Genomic DNA, 14,730 nt, shown 5'->3' on the forward strand with positions numbered 1-14,730 from the left:
AGACTTTCTTCAAGCCTTATGCACTTTTTAAGCTAACCATGTAGTTTTGCAGTTTTATTTGATTAGAAGCCGTGAAGGAAAGTATTCTTATAACGCTTATTATAATGTTTAATTATAGTGTAGAAAACTGAGATTTGCTTAGATTACACAACCAGGAATTAAGCCAAGGCTGTCTAACCCTAAAGCTTGTTTGTTGTTGTTGTTGTTGTTGTTGTTTGTTTGTTTTCAACACACTAGAAGTAATTTGTAGACTATTGCATTAGGAAATAAATTTATCAAAGTTAGGTTTCCTACATTAAACAATTATGGATAAAATATTTTTATTTCTGATTCTGTGATAAAGGAAACTTGCCCTCTGTAAATGAAAATTATACTTAATTCAGGGCTACAAAAAGCATTACCAGGAATAAAATTCAATTTGCCTTCAGAAATCATGTACAGATTATTTCTATCATAAGAGCAACTTAAATTCTTAGTGAAAATAAATTGTAGGTTTTTTCTGATTATAAAACTAACATATGCTTACTGTAGAAAATATGGAAAACTTGGAAAAGGGAAAGAAAAAAATAAAAATCACCTTGGGTTACAACCCTTATTTTTCTTGTGTGTTTTTAAATACTGTAACAACCCTGGCTGAAATCTGAAACTCTGCTCACAGTCTTTGAAATCTGGGTGTACAGGAAGGAGTTGGAAGAATTGTAATTTCTAAGCAGTGAACAATTTCTGTCAAAAAAGGTGGAGACTCAGTGAGAACCAACTATTCCTTCTTTGCTGGGCAGATGAATGTGGAGGCCCATTTTGTTACTCATTGATAGAACAAATAAATATCCAGGTATTATCTAATGTCTTTGTTGAAGGACCATTAATCCAAGTGTAGATATTTAATAAAAGGAAGCTAAGTGCTTTGCTTGGTAATATAAATTTCTGAGTATGGCTTAGTGAGAACTACTCAGCAGACCGTATTGCTTCTTTTGGGTGAAATATTCCCTTTCCGAAAATGCATTTGAACCTCAATTTTGTGAGATGTTTTGTGTTTTTCTTTGGCCTGAATGAAGCTCACATAGGAACTCAGAAGATGAGGCTTAAAAGTCTGCATAGCTGCACACACATATATACACATGTATACATAAGTAACAAACCTGCACGTTGTGCACATGTACCCTAGAACTTAAAGTATAATAATAAAAATAAATAAAAATAAAAAAATAAAGTTTCCTAAGGAAGCTTAAAAAAAAAAAAAAAAAGGCTGCCTAGCTGACTCTTCCAGCTCCCTGTGTTCTATTCATACAGAACGCCTACAGGTAGAACCTTATGGGTTATCTTTAGCTGGATTCTCAAATGAGGTGGTCTCCTTAACTTGAAATGCCTGCACCTTGTTTCTGTCTAAGCAAAGCCTCAATATCGGGGACTGTTGTCTGCAGTTTTTACCCTAAAAAGCCACTATTTATTTATTATAGTTTTGTTGTCAACCATGTTGTTGCAATTGCATTTATAGCAGCTCTTGTAAAAGAAGGGCATTTCCCATGCTGCTAGCCTCTGACAATCTGTGTTTAGTTAGAGCTTGAAGGAAAGGTATGTGGGCCTGATCTTTCTGTCATACTGGTGGAATCAGGGCAAAAAGGCAACTAAATCAGACTGAGAAATATACACATAGGCTGCACACAGTGGCTCACGCCTGTAATCCCAGCACTTTGGGAGGCCAAGGCGGGCAGATCACGAGATCAGTTCAAGACCAGCCTGGCCAATATGGTGAAACCCCGTCTCTACTAAAAATAGAAAAAGTAGCTGGGTGCGGTGGTGCGCACCTGTAATCCCAGCTACTTGGGAGGCTGAGGCAGAAGAATCGCTTGAACTCAGGAGGCAGAGGTTGCAGTGAGCTGAGATCACACCACTGCCTCCAACCTGGGCAAGAGAGTGAGACTCTGTCTCAAAAAAACAAAAAAAGAAATATACACATAATGTGTTCTAATGTGACTGTCATGTTGGGTCTGCAGTCTTATAGAAAGAAGGTTAGGATTCTGTTGCTGTCGGTTATTAAAATAAGTATATCCTAGGATGACAAGCAAGGCCTCAGAGGAGGGCGAGAGTGGGTATTCCTTCTCTCTAGCTTCCGGAGTTTTGGAATCTGGACTTAAATGAAGTGATTGGCTTGAAGACCCTGAAAACTACCTGAAAGCAGTGAAAGTGAGGCATTTCTCCTGGCCCAAGTGTTTTTTGCAGTTCTGGAACTGTTGCCCTCCTTCAGGCTCTTCTGACACCAAGACTGTGGCCTGATATTTCTCCAAAGTGTGAGACAGAGCCTCCTCTTAATTGCCTTAACACAGTTAAGACCAAGATTTAACTTATGATAAGACTTTCGGGGATGTTTGTGTCTGACAGAAGGAAATTGCAAGTGCTACTCGAAGTGGCTGCCTTCAGAGTCCACAGGCCAATCTTCGTTGGGTCTCTTCTCTCATAGGTATATCCCTGCCTCATTTTAGGTCTACTCCAGTCTAATCTCGAATTATCTTTTGTACAATAAGGGCCCTATCACCAGGAATCACAAAAATATCACTTCCAAATGGGTTGTAGACTTAAATATAAAAGGTAAAAACAAAATTTCTGGAAAAAATGCTAGAAAAATATCTCCGTGATTTTTGGGTAATGAAAGGTATCTCATATAGTATACAGAAGCACTAACTATAAAAGACAAGTAAATTTGATTACATTAAAATTAAGAATTCTGCATATTAAATGCATAACTGAGAGTAAAAAGGCAAGTATAGAGTGGGAAAAGTGATATACAGTACAAACAAATGACACATTTTGGAATGTGTAAATAATTCCAAAAGATAATCAAAATACAACCCAGTTGAAAAGTAGGTGAAAAATTGTACAAGTACTTTAAAAAAATGTCTGGGCTGGGCACAGTGGCTCACGCCTGTAATCCCAGCACTTTGGGAGGCTGGGGTGGGCGGATCACTTGAAGCTAGGAGTTCAAGACCAGTCTGGCCAATATGGTGAAACCCTATCTCCACTAAAATACAAAAATTAACTGGGCATGGTAGCAGGCACCTGTAATCCCAGCTACTCAGGAGGCTGAGACATGAGAATCACTTGAACCCAGGAGGTAGAGGTTGTAGTAAGCCAAGATTGCTCCACTGTACTCCAGCCTGGGCAACAGAGTGAGATTCTGTCTCAAAATAAATAAATAAATCAGTCCAAATGGTCAAAAAACTTATGAAAAAGGAGCTCAACCACATCAGGGAAATACAAATGGAAACCATAACAAGATACCACTATATACCCAACAGAATTATTGAAAGGATAAAGATTAATTAAACTAAGTTATTGCCAAAGATGAAGAACAACTGGAACTCTCTTAACATACTCGATCAGAATAGAAAGAAATACAACCATTTTGGAAAACTACTTGGCATCATCTACCAAAATTGCACCCTTTGTCCCAACAATTTCAGTCCTACATTTTACATTGTACTCAACAGAAATGCATACATGCGTTCACCAAAAGACTGTGTAAGAATGTTTGTAGCAATATTATTCATAAGAACCAAAAACTGGAAATAACCCAAATGTTGTACAGTAACAGAATGGGTAAATTGTTCTATATGTATAAAAATGGAATACTACATAGTAATGACAGAGAATGAATTACAGCTACACCCAACAATGTGGATGAATTATACAACACACCATTGAGTAAGAGAAAGTATATATAAGGCATATATAATTATGCAATGTATGATTCCATCTGTATCAATTTTTTAAGCAGGGGAAAGGAAGTAGGAAAGAGCAATCCTGGTGTATTGCTATTTTTCTATTTCTTTCTTTCTTTCTTTTTTTTTTTTGAGACAGAGTCTCGCTCTGTCGCCCAGGCTGGAGTGTAGTGGCCGGATCTCAGCTCACTGCAAGCTCCGCCTCCGGGGTTTACGCCATTCTCCTGCCTCAGCCTCCCGAGTAGCTGGGACTACAGGACCCCGCCACCTCGCCCGGCTAGTTTTTTGTATTTTTTTTAGTAGAGACGGGGTTTCACCGTGTTACCCAGGATGGTCTCGATCTCCTGACCTCGTGATCCGCCCGTCTCGGCCTCCCAAAGTACTGGGATTACAGGCTTGAGCCACCGCGCCCGGCCTATTTTTCTATTTCTTAACTTGGACGATGATTATATTTTCACATTGTGATAATTCATTAAGTTGCACACTTATCATTGATGTATTTTCCTGCATGTTTTGTTATAGTTCAATAAAGAAGTTTAAAATCAAGGCCTACTACCTACCCAGCAAAGGGTAATCCTCCTTTCTGTTGCAGATGAGGCACGCCATACCAAACATGCTGAAGAGAAGGAAAAAAAGAAAAAAACCAGATGTTAGATTCAAACCAGGGAAATATTGAGAGCAAGAGTGACTAGTTCTTAGTCCCCAGAAAGTTTCCTTCTCAATTGCTAACGTGAGTCTATCCCATGACTCAAGGGTTGCAAATGCCAAGAGAAGGAGAAAGGAGAAGGTCTTACTTGATAGTGGAGAATCCAAAGAACTCAGGAAGCATCTGTTTCCATAGTACCTGGCACATTGTTCAATAAATGCTTGTTGAGTCTGCACTGGTAGAGGAAACCCCTTTCTAAGGAGATCAGACACCTGATATATGGCCCAATAGACTTCAATGTGGTGCAGAGTCACACATTCTGCAAAAATTCCACCAATTGCTTAAACAATAATAGCGCACCTTTTTTTAAGCACATGCTATGTGTCTGGTGCAGTTCCAAGTGCTTTACATGCATCATTTTCTTTAATTCTGACAAAAACACCGTTCAGAAGTACTATACTTGGCTGGGAGCAGTGGCTCACGCCTGTAATCCCAGCACTTTGGGAGGCCAACGCGGGCAGATCACGAGGTCAGGAGATCGAGATCATCCTGGCTAACACGGTGAAACCCTGTCTCTGCCAAAAATACAAAGTGAAATTAACCGGGCATGGTGGCAGGCGCCTGTAGTCCCAGCTCCTCGGGGAGGCTGAGGCAGGAGAACGGCGTGAACCTGGGAGGCGGAGCTTGCAGTGAGCCGAGATCGCGCCACTGCACTCCAGCCTGGGCGACCGAGCGAGACTCCAAAGAAAAAAGCACTACTGGCCAGACGCAGTGGCTCACACTTGTAATCCCAGCACTTTGGGAGGCTGAAACAGCTGAATCATCTGACGTCAGGAGTTTAAGACCAGCCTGACCAACATGGTGAAACTCTGTCTCTACTAAAAATACAAAAATTAGCTGGACGTAATGGCATGCGCCTGTCATTCCAGCTACTCTGGAGGCTGAGGCAGGAGAATCGCTTGAATCCAGGAGACGGAGGTTGTAGTGAGCCAAGATCATGCCATTGCATTCCATCCTGGTCAACAAGAGCAAAGTTCCATCTCAAAAAAAAAAAAAAGAAAGAAAAAAAAAGTAGTATGACTATTACATTCATTTCGCCAGTGAGGAAATTCAGGCACAAAGAGTTTAATTGCCCAAGACCCCACAGCAGGTAGTAACACAGGATACTGACAGTGTCCCAGCATAGGCCAGGGTGCATATGTTTCCTCACTCCGTAACAGTATCTCTTGAAGAAGCCTTTTACTCAAAATGGATTATGCCCTTCTCTGAACTACAACACTACTTTGTTATGCCTCTCTTATAGCATATATCAAAGGTTCCCATGTAACGTACAGCTAAGTTTGTGTATGTTGGTCTTCCTCACTTTATTGTGAATTTTCTAGGCAGGAACTGGGTCCTGTTCATATGTGTATGTGTATTTCTACACTCTTTTATCTACAGAGATGGTACAGAAAAATCATGAAGAGTGCAGGCTTTGGGATCAGATAGTCCTGGGTTTGCATAGTAAACTGACTGCATTAATGGCCCCAGTACCTGTATCTATGCCCTTTGCCGTGTAACTTGGCAGAGTCCTCTCATTCTGGACTCAGCCTTGTGAATGCTTTCGTCAATGGACTGTCTGCAAACATAACACAAGAATAGGCTTGAAAAATGCTTTTGCATTGGGCCTGCTCTCTTGCTCCTCCAATATTGCCAGGACAAACATACTGGATGGAAGATGAGACACATAGAACCTAATTGCCCTAATTACCCCAACTGAGGCCTCTAACTTGGCCGACAGCCTGTTGAACCCCAGGCATGTGAATAAGCCAAGACAAGATCAACCAAATCCAGCCAAGATCAACTGAATCCCACATTTGTGAGAAAAACAAATGTTTATTTTTGCACACCACTGAGGTTTTGTGATTGCCCGTAAGGTCACATTATTGTGACTGAATCTTGACTCCATTGCACACTATAGATATAGCCATAGACAAGTCATTTAACATCTCTGAGCCTCAGTTTTTGAATTTATAAAATGGAAATTATAATAGTTTCTATCTCATATGGTCAATATTAAGACTAAATTATATATTTTGAGGTAAAGTACCTGATGTTTAATAAGTACTCACTAAAAATTATTATTCATTCATGTATTCAAACTGCACTTTCTTGATGGCCTATGTACGCCAAGCACAGTGCTCAGCCTCAGGAATACTGAAGCGAATAATAAAGACATTTTGACCCAACTGCAGCCCTGGTTCTCTTATCTGGCTCTTGAAGACCTTGATTCTAGCTTGCTAACAAAAAGAATAACAACTTTCTGCTTTCCGTGCTATTCATTTATTCATCATTATTGAGGACCTACTGTATATCAAGCACTGGGGATATAAGAATAAAGAAATAATTAGTATCTTCAAAGAGTTCACAGTGTAACAAGTGAAAAGTATAGCAAGTGAATAATTGTGATATAGGGTGAGGAGTGTTCTAATGTAGTCATATGCTATAGGAGGAGAAAAGGAAGAGGAAGGAGGAAGACAAAGGAGGAAAGAGCTTAACTGTCTAGCTGGGATGGGGAATTCATAGAGGAATGTCTATGAATCCCTCGAGCTGGGTTTCAAAAATTGACTGTGGTTTTCCCAATAAACCAGGAGTGGGTGGGTGCTGATGAGGACAGTCTACTTAAACAACCCAGAGGAGGGGGCACAGGAGGAGATGAGTTTGGAAAGGCAGGTGGTACCATGTATGTCATTGCAGAGATTTTGAACATCACCATGAAAATGACTAAAAGCCATCGAAGGATTTTAAGCTTCAAAGAGACACCCATAAATCGATGCTGAGCTTTTGGGGAATGTATGTCACTAAAGACTTAGAGGAGAAATAATATCTTACACTCTTCTAACCCTATTCAGCATATGGTTGACATAATTAGTAAATATTTAATGGTTGGTGATTGGGCCCATTTGGGTGCAAATAGATACTCAAATGAGAGGATTTTTTCTTTGGTTTGTACAACTTCGAAGAATCACCCTCATGTTCTCAGATCTGAGGAGAGAATGGGTTCTTCTACCATGCCATAGTGTCAGTCGGATGGAGGAAAGATTAAGGATTTTGAAGTCTGGGACTTGGTCTGGGGAAAGCATAGATTTCAACTTCTTGAATTGGTTCCAAATCTTAAACGGGTGATTGCTTTGCTATCATAATTCTCCCACTTCTTTACTAAAATATACTTCAAAATTAATGCTCCACACTCACACTTTCTCAGTACAGCCCAAATACTGATACAATGGTCCAGAATCTCCAACACCTTTCATAACTTTCTTTGGAAGCTCTTTAAAAAAGTACGCTGGTAGGTTGCTGCCATTGTAGGTGACAGAGTCACAGGTCACAATTCCTGGGTAGTACATCATCATCCTGGCAGCTATGTTGACTTTTTGACCAATGACTATAACAAGAAAGATAAAGTCAAAGATCAGGGAAATAACAGCCATTGAACTGAATGTAATCTGAAACATACTGTCCCCAAATAGCATGTTTACCCTTTACTCCCTTTGTCGCTCATGAATGACATACAAGTCTAGTCTCAAGACCCATATTCAGCCAATGGCTGTTAACAAAATATGCAGGGAGCTAATCAGCCATTAGCAAAGTTTCTGCCTCACCTGGGAGGCCAAGAAAATCATCTGCTCAGGGATGGAAGGGCCTTGAGTATGGAGCAGGCTCTGTAAGTGGGATGGCCACAGCACTGAAGGCTCTCACAGAAGGTGTGAACTGGTCTTCTAATACAAGGTGGACAAACACAAGCTCGGGCCTGGGGTACTGATCCCCATATGAGACACAAAATCGTGTCTGTATGCTCCTATGAATAAACCTTCATTTGGCAATTTCTTGATTTAGTAAATGGGCTAGAAGAGGCATGCATGGAGAATTGAAGCACAGGCTCTGAAGGCAGACTGTGCAGGGTTGAACACCAGCTCTACCTCTAACTATGTGCAAATTACTTGGGGCAATTACTTTAAATAACTCCTCATGCCTCCATTCTCTAACCTATAAAATAGGGATGATAATAGTATCTATCTCAGAGGGTAGTTTATGAAGATTAATGAGTTAATACACGCTTATCACTTTGAACAGCGGCTGGCTGCTTGTAAGCCCTCAATTAATATTACTACAAGTGAGGTAGCAAATGTGTCACTTTAACATAAACTTGAATATTTCTGAACAAGATACTCTTTTTAAAAACTATTTATTGTGGAGAAATTTGACCATAAAATAAAATATAATTTAATGAATTTCCGTATACCCATCACCCCATCCCAATAAGCCATTAGCCCATCTCCAATCCTGCCCCATCCTCACCCCCATACACTCCCCACCCTGTGTACTTTCGAAGAAAATCTCAGGCATTGTATCATTTCAGACATAACTATCTTGATATTTTACATATAGTCAGTATTTTAGACGCATTATTGCTGAAAATCTTAAACCCTGATAGGATGGAAGAGGGAAGTAATAGAGTCGTGAAATCTGGAGATAACATTTACTTACTACTACTCTCTTTTGAGAGTATCACTATTTTTCAGTAATATCAACATTCATAATTTTTAAGGAGTTCTAGCCTATTCCAGGAATTAAGAGAAGTAACTACTTATTGTTAACAGGAAATTATTACAGGAGTCCCTCATTCCATCAACATATAGCCTCCCACTGTTCCCCTCCCGTGACTACATATTTCTCATACTCATGCGGAGCCCCAGAAATGCACACTCTGCAAGCATTGAGAGCTCCATGGCTTGGCTCCATCTGGGAGACTCTCTGAGGACAGGGCCCATGTCTCACTCATTTTTGTGCTTCCTCCCACAAAGCCTAGTGGCAAGGTGCTGTGTTTGCGGAAAGAAAAGTGGAGATGAGCTGACTCAGCACACCTGTGTACTCGTGTCTCACAGTGTGTCCAACGATCCCACAGAAGACAATCCCACTGGCAACGCCGATGGATACAGTTCTGGTGCAGGGGAGACAAGATTTGTGGGGAAAGAGACAAAGATAATGAGCATAGAGAAAGTGGGAAGGGTGGGAAATAATGCCTGGGTTGGGAAAGGGTGGGAAAGGATTTTCTCTATCCGTTGGAGTTAGTTTATGGCATTTCTACATGGCCCGGAGATGCGAGGGAGGAACAACAGTTTAAGACACAGGACTAAGTTCTTAATTAATTCTTCTTTCTTTCCTGTTCCCTGCATGCCCTCCCCTACGTATGCCTCAAAAGGGTCAGGGACCACTGGGTGGGACCAGGGTCAACACTCACTGGATTTTGTGGACTTGAGAGCAGAAGTCAAATATATCCATAGCACTTTCCAGAGCATGAGTGAGCTCGTCAGGTACCTTTTCCCCAGGGAAGCCAAAGACACAGAGGAAAGAGCAGCCCTGTGAGGGAGAGAGACAGCAACCACAGCTGATGGACAGTGTGCTTTCAACTGACGGGCCAGAAGGCTCAACAGAGAGCCCGCGGCAATTTTCGGCTTCTGAATCAAATTTCATCATGATTTCTCTCACAGTATTTTATTTTTAGTACACTTCAGTCACTTCTACTGCATCATCAACAGGAGGGCTTGAGCCCTGGAGAAGGGCTTGTTTTGCTCCAGATGTAGTGAATAGGGCTGAGCTATCTGTGTGCATGCTCCAGCTTACTCTCTCCTGGGACCAAGGTCCATGCTGCAAGGTGCTCAGTTTAAGTCTATGAAGCAGCAGCACAGAGCAGTGGAAAAGGCACGAGCTCTGGAATCAGAAAGTCTCTGTTCTCAAGCCACTTCTCAACTGTGGAAACTTAGTAAGTCAATTACAATCTAGGAACTTCGTTTATCTATCTGAAAATGGATATACTGTAGACCTGCTGAGATGCTTTTGCCTACTAAAAGAATTAATGTGTTATATATTCAAAAAGTCATCGTAAACTATAAAGTACTTTGCAGATACTGTTATCATTCTTAGGGATAAAGGCTTAAGCTGTGAGTAGGTTTTCTTATCATAAAGCTAACTGTTCCATGCAATGATTCAACTCTAAAGCTTGGCATTTGTAGTATTAGTCACTTAAAAAAAGACCTCAGTCAGGTGCTGTTGTCTGTAAGAAAAGGGCATTGTGAATAAAGGATGATGGGTTGAAATTTTGAGTTTTTGACATGTTACATCCTGATAAAATGCAAAGAACGCTAAAATACCTCAGTTTCTTCAACCCTGTCCAAAAGAATTTGATCAACTATTAGATCTTTAAAAGAACTGGGATCTGCCTTGACGTGAAGGGAGAAACCCTGCTTCTAGGTACGTGTAAAGAGGGCTACCCCTTTGGGGGAAGCAGGGAGCCCATTTGCCTGCAAATTTATGTAGTGGCCTGGCAAGAGCTTTTGATTCCCCCAGCTCTCATTTATTGCGTGCTGACTCTAAGATAGGCATTACACCTAGTGCCTCACACATATTACATGATTTAAAACTTTCCACAATCATTTGAGGCAAATACTATCCCCATTCAAAGAGGAATAAACCAAGGCTCAGAGAAGTTCAATGACTTGCTAACTCTCACAGCTGGGAATCTTTGGAGCCACGTCTGCAAGACACGAAAGATTATTCTCTTAGATTCTATACTCTTTTCTTATGATACCCATGAGTCAATATTGAAGAAGATACTGGAGGCACCAGGCTGGAAGTAATCCCTTTCCCAGAACTCCCATAGCACAGAGTTAGTTTGTCTCATATGGAATGCATGCTTCCTGCCTACTTGTGTCAATGTGTGTGTTACTCATCTCTGCTGCCTAGCCCTAGTTTTTCATCTTCTATGAAATGCTCAGTAAATGCTTGTTGTATTAGTGAGTGAGTGGATGCAGGGCAGTAATTAAGTGCTCTGCTTTTAATACACAAAAGGAATTGAGATGGGAAATCAATTCTCATATATGCATCTGTGGTCCTTTATTCATCACATCACTTTTCTCTGAATTGATTAAGAACAGAGTGAAGACCAGGCGCAGTGGCTCACGCCTGTAATCCCAGCACTTTGGGAGGCCGAGGCAGGTGGATCACTTGAGGTCAGGAATTCGAGACCCACCTGGCCAATATGGCGAAACCCCATCTCTACTAAAAATACAAAACTTAGCTGGGTGTGGTGGTGCATGCCTGTAATCCCAGCTACTCAGGAGACTGAGTCAAGAGAATCACTTGAACCCGGGAGGCGGAGGTTGCAGTGAGCCGAGATTGCACCACTGCATTCCAGCCTGGGCAACAGAGCAAGACTCCGTCTCAAAAAAAAACAGAGTGAAAACACCTGGGAGCAGAGGCAGTGCCCTCCCTACCATGGATGAAAATAAAGGGGGAACTGGAGGTGTTGACATGGCAAGTGGGCATTCTTGGAAACAAGCTTCTGGGGTGTGAAGGTTGCTAGACTCCTGACCCGAAACCCCCGGGTAATACATCATGCGCTGGGCTGGAGACTTACGTGTAGTGAGAGGTAGCCCAGCGTAGTGAGCTCAGACAGGGATGGCAGACTGCCTGGGTTTGAATCCCAGCCTCCCCCTTTGCTAGCTTGATGATCATGAGCAAAACGTAATCTCACCTTGTCCTGGCATCCTAATCTCTGTTTCAGCATCCTCATCTATATAATGAGGATAATGACAAGAGCACTTACCACTCAGAGTGGTCATGAGGATGAAATGAGTCAATACAGATCAGGTCCTGAGAACAGTGCCTGGCACAGAGTAAGTGCCATATCCACCATAGAAGTTGTAATTATAAAGACTGGCCTTCTAGGTTAAATTTCTTTTTTTGTTTGGTTGAGACGGAATCTTACTATATAGCCCAGGCTGGAGTGCAGTGGCGTGATCTCGGCTCACCACAACCTCCGCCTCTCAGGTTCAAGCCATTGTCCTGCCTCAGCCTCCTGAGTAGCTGAGATTATAGGCACTTGCCACCACACCTGGCTAATTTTTGTATTTTTAGTAGAGACAGGGTTTCACTATGTTGGCTAGGCTGATCTTGAACTCCTGATCTCAAGTGATTCGCCTACCTCGGCCTCCCAAAGAGCTAGGATTACAGGCGTGAGCCACCATGCCCAGCCTCTAGGTTAAATTTCCCATGTCTATTCTCTCCGTCTCACCAATGTGCTTGTCCATGAATGCTAACCTCAAACTAGTGGTAGGTTCCCATCCCATAGTTCACACTTACCTTGTCAAACATGAAGACTTTATTGATTTGGCCTTGGAAGATCTTCAGGACAGAAGTGATGTGTATATAGGCATCCTGGATGGCTGGGCCTATCTCTTCTGCTTTGTCTTGGTCTTCAAACATCAGGTTCACAAACACAGTCGTCACTGGGCGAAGCTCAGACAAATAGCCCTGAAGCTGTTTGTCATCAATCTGCAAAGTAGACAGCAGCTTTCTGTAGGTGTCCTTGGCAGTGGATCCCTCCCCCAACACTGCCCCCACCTCATACCTGAAATCATCTAGGGAATGTCTACCTCAGAATGTGTGAGGTAAAACGTGACAGAGCCAGCATGCCTGAAGTCGAGCAGATGGAAATAGAACCAAAAGCCCTCTCTTCCAGTGGGGACTTATGCATGTGCTAATTTTTGGCCAGCAACCACTCCATTACCCCAACAGCTGGCTTCCTCATGCCAATATGAGCCATCGCAATAAGGGAAAGAACTACTGTTCTTTTTGGCTCTCTTAGTTTTTAAAAAAATTTAAAATTTTTTTAATTTTTGTAGATCTATAGTAAATGTACATATTTATGTGTTACATGAGATATTTTGATACAGGCATGCAATGTGTGATAATCACATCAGGGTAAATGGATTATTCATCCCCTCAAGCATTTATTGTTTGTGTTACAAACAATCCAATTATACTCTTTTAGTTATTTTAAAAATGTATGGTTGTGTTAGTCCGTTCTCCCACTGCTATAAAGAACTACCTGAGACTAGGTAATTTACAAAGAAATGAGATTTAATTGACTCACAGTTCCCTGGGCTGTACAGGAAGCATGGCTGGGGAGGACTCAAACTTATAATACGGGGGAAGACGAAGGAGAAGCAGGCATGTCTTATATGGCCAGAGGAGAGCAGGGGGAAGTGCTACACACTTTTAAACAACCAGATCCCATGAGAACTCATTCACTATCATGGGAACAGCAAGGGTGTAATCTACCCCTATGATCCAATCACCTTCTACCAGTCCCCTCCACCAACATTGGGGATTATAATTCAACATGAGATTTGGGAGGGGATACAAATCCAAATCATATCAATGATTATATTATTTTTTACTATAGTTACTCTGTTGTGCTAGCAAACACTAGGTCTTTCTCATTCTTTCTCATTTTTTGTACTCATTGACCATCCCCAATTCCTCCTCATCCCCCACTACCCTTCCCAGCCTTTGATAGCCATCCTTATATTCTCTATCCCCATGAGTTCAATGGTTTTATTTTTTATTTTTATTTTTATTTTTTTGAGACAGAGTCTCGCTCTGTTGCTCATCCTGGAGTGCAGTGGCACGATCTCGGCTCACTGCAACCCCTGCCTCCTGGGTTCAAGTGATTCTCCTGCCTTGGCTTCCTGAGTAGCTGGGATTACAGGCACGTACCACCACACCCGGCTAATTTTTGTATTTTTAGTAGAGATGAGGTTTCACCATGTTGGTCAGGCTGGTCTCCAACTCCTGCCCTCATGATCTGCCCGCCTCGGCCTCCCAAAGTACTGGGATTACAGGCACGAGCCACCGTGCCCAGCCCAACAGTTTTAATTTTTAGCGCCCACAAATAAGTGTGAACATGCGGTTTCTCTTTCTATACCTGGTTTATTTCACTTAACATATTGACTTCCAGTTCCATACATGTTGTTGCAAATGACAGATCTCATTCTTTTTTATGACTGAATAGTACTTCGTTGTGTAAATGTACCACATTTTCTTTATCCATTTCTCTGTTGATGGACACTTAAGTTGCTTCCAAGTCTTGACTATTGTGAATAGCACCGCGGTAAACATGGGAGTGCAGATATCTCTTCAATATATTGATTTCTTTTGAGTATGTATCTAGGAGTAGAATTTCTAGATTGTATGGTAGCTCTATTTTTTAGCTTTTTGAGGACTTTCAAACTGTTCTCCATAGTGGTTGTGCTAATTTACATTCTCATTAACAGCGTACAAGGATTCCCTTTTTTTCGCATCCTGTCCAGCATTTGTTATTGCCTGTCTTTTGGATAAAAGTCATTTTAACTGGGATGAGATGATAATCTTATTGTAGCTTTGATTTTCATTTATCTGATGATCAATGATGTTGAGCACCTTTTCACATACTTGTTTGCCATTTGTATGTCTTCTTTTAGAAATGTCTATGTAGTTTTTTTTTTT

The 14,730-nt window shown here is 41.4% G+C and overlaps 1 protein-coding gene across 4 annotated transcripts in view; it reads right to left on the minus strand.

Moving 5' to 3' along the window:
* ADCY10 (adenylate cyclase 10 (soluble)) overlaps positions 1-14,730 on the minus strand; it is a 98,152-nt gene that overhangs the window by 52,183 nt on the left and 31,239 nt on the right. For all 4 annotated transcript variants that reach the window (XM_011979918.1, XM_011979917.1, XM_011979916.1 and 1 more), the window contains 5 exons: positions 12,544-12,735; positions 9,644-9,762; positions 9,267-9,343; positions 7,597-7,786; positions 4,277-4,332 (listed from right to left, as the gene is read on the minus strand). In XM_011979918.1, the coding sequence (XP_011835308.1) occupies positions 4,277-4,332; positions 7,597-7,786; positions 9,267-9,343; positions 9,644-9,762; positions 12,544-12,735 (634 nt within the window). The remainder of the gene's footprint in view (positions 1-4,276; positions 4,333-7,596; positions 7,787-9,266; positions 9,344-9,643; positions 9,763-12,543; positions 12,736-14,730) is intronic.

Source organism: Mandrillus leucophaeus, unplaced genomic scaffold (assembly GCF_000951045.1).
Source record: "Mandrillus leucophaeus isolate KB7577 unplaced genomic scaffold, Mleu.le_1.0 Scaffold207, whole genome shotgun sequence".
Classification (NCBI taxonomy): Eukaryota; Metazoa; Chordata; class Mammalia; order Primates; family Cercopithecidae; genus Mandrillus; species Mandrillus leucophaeus.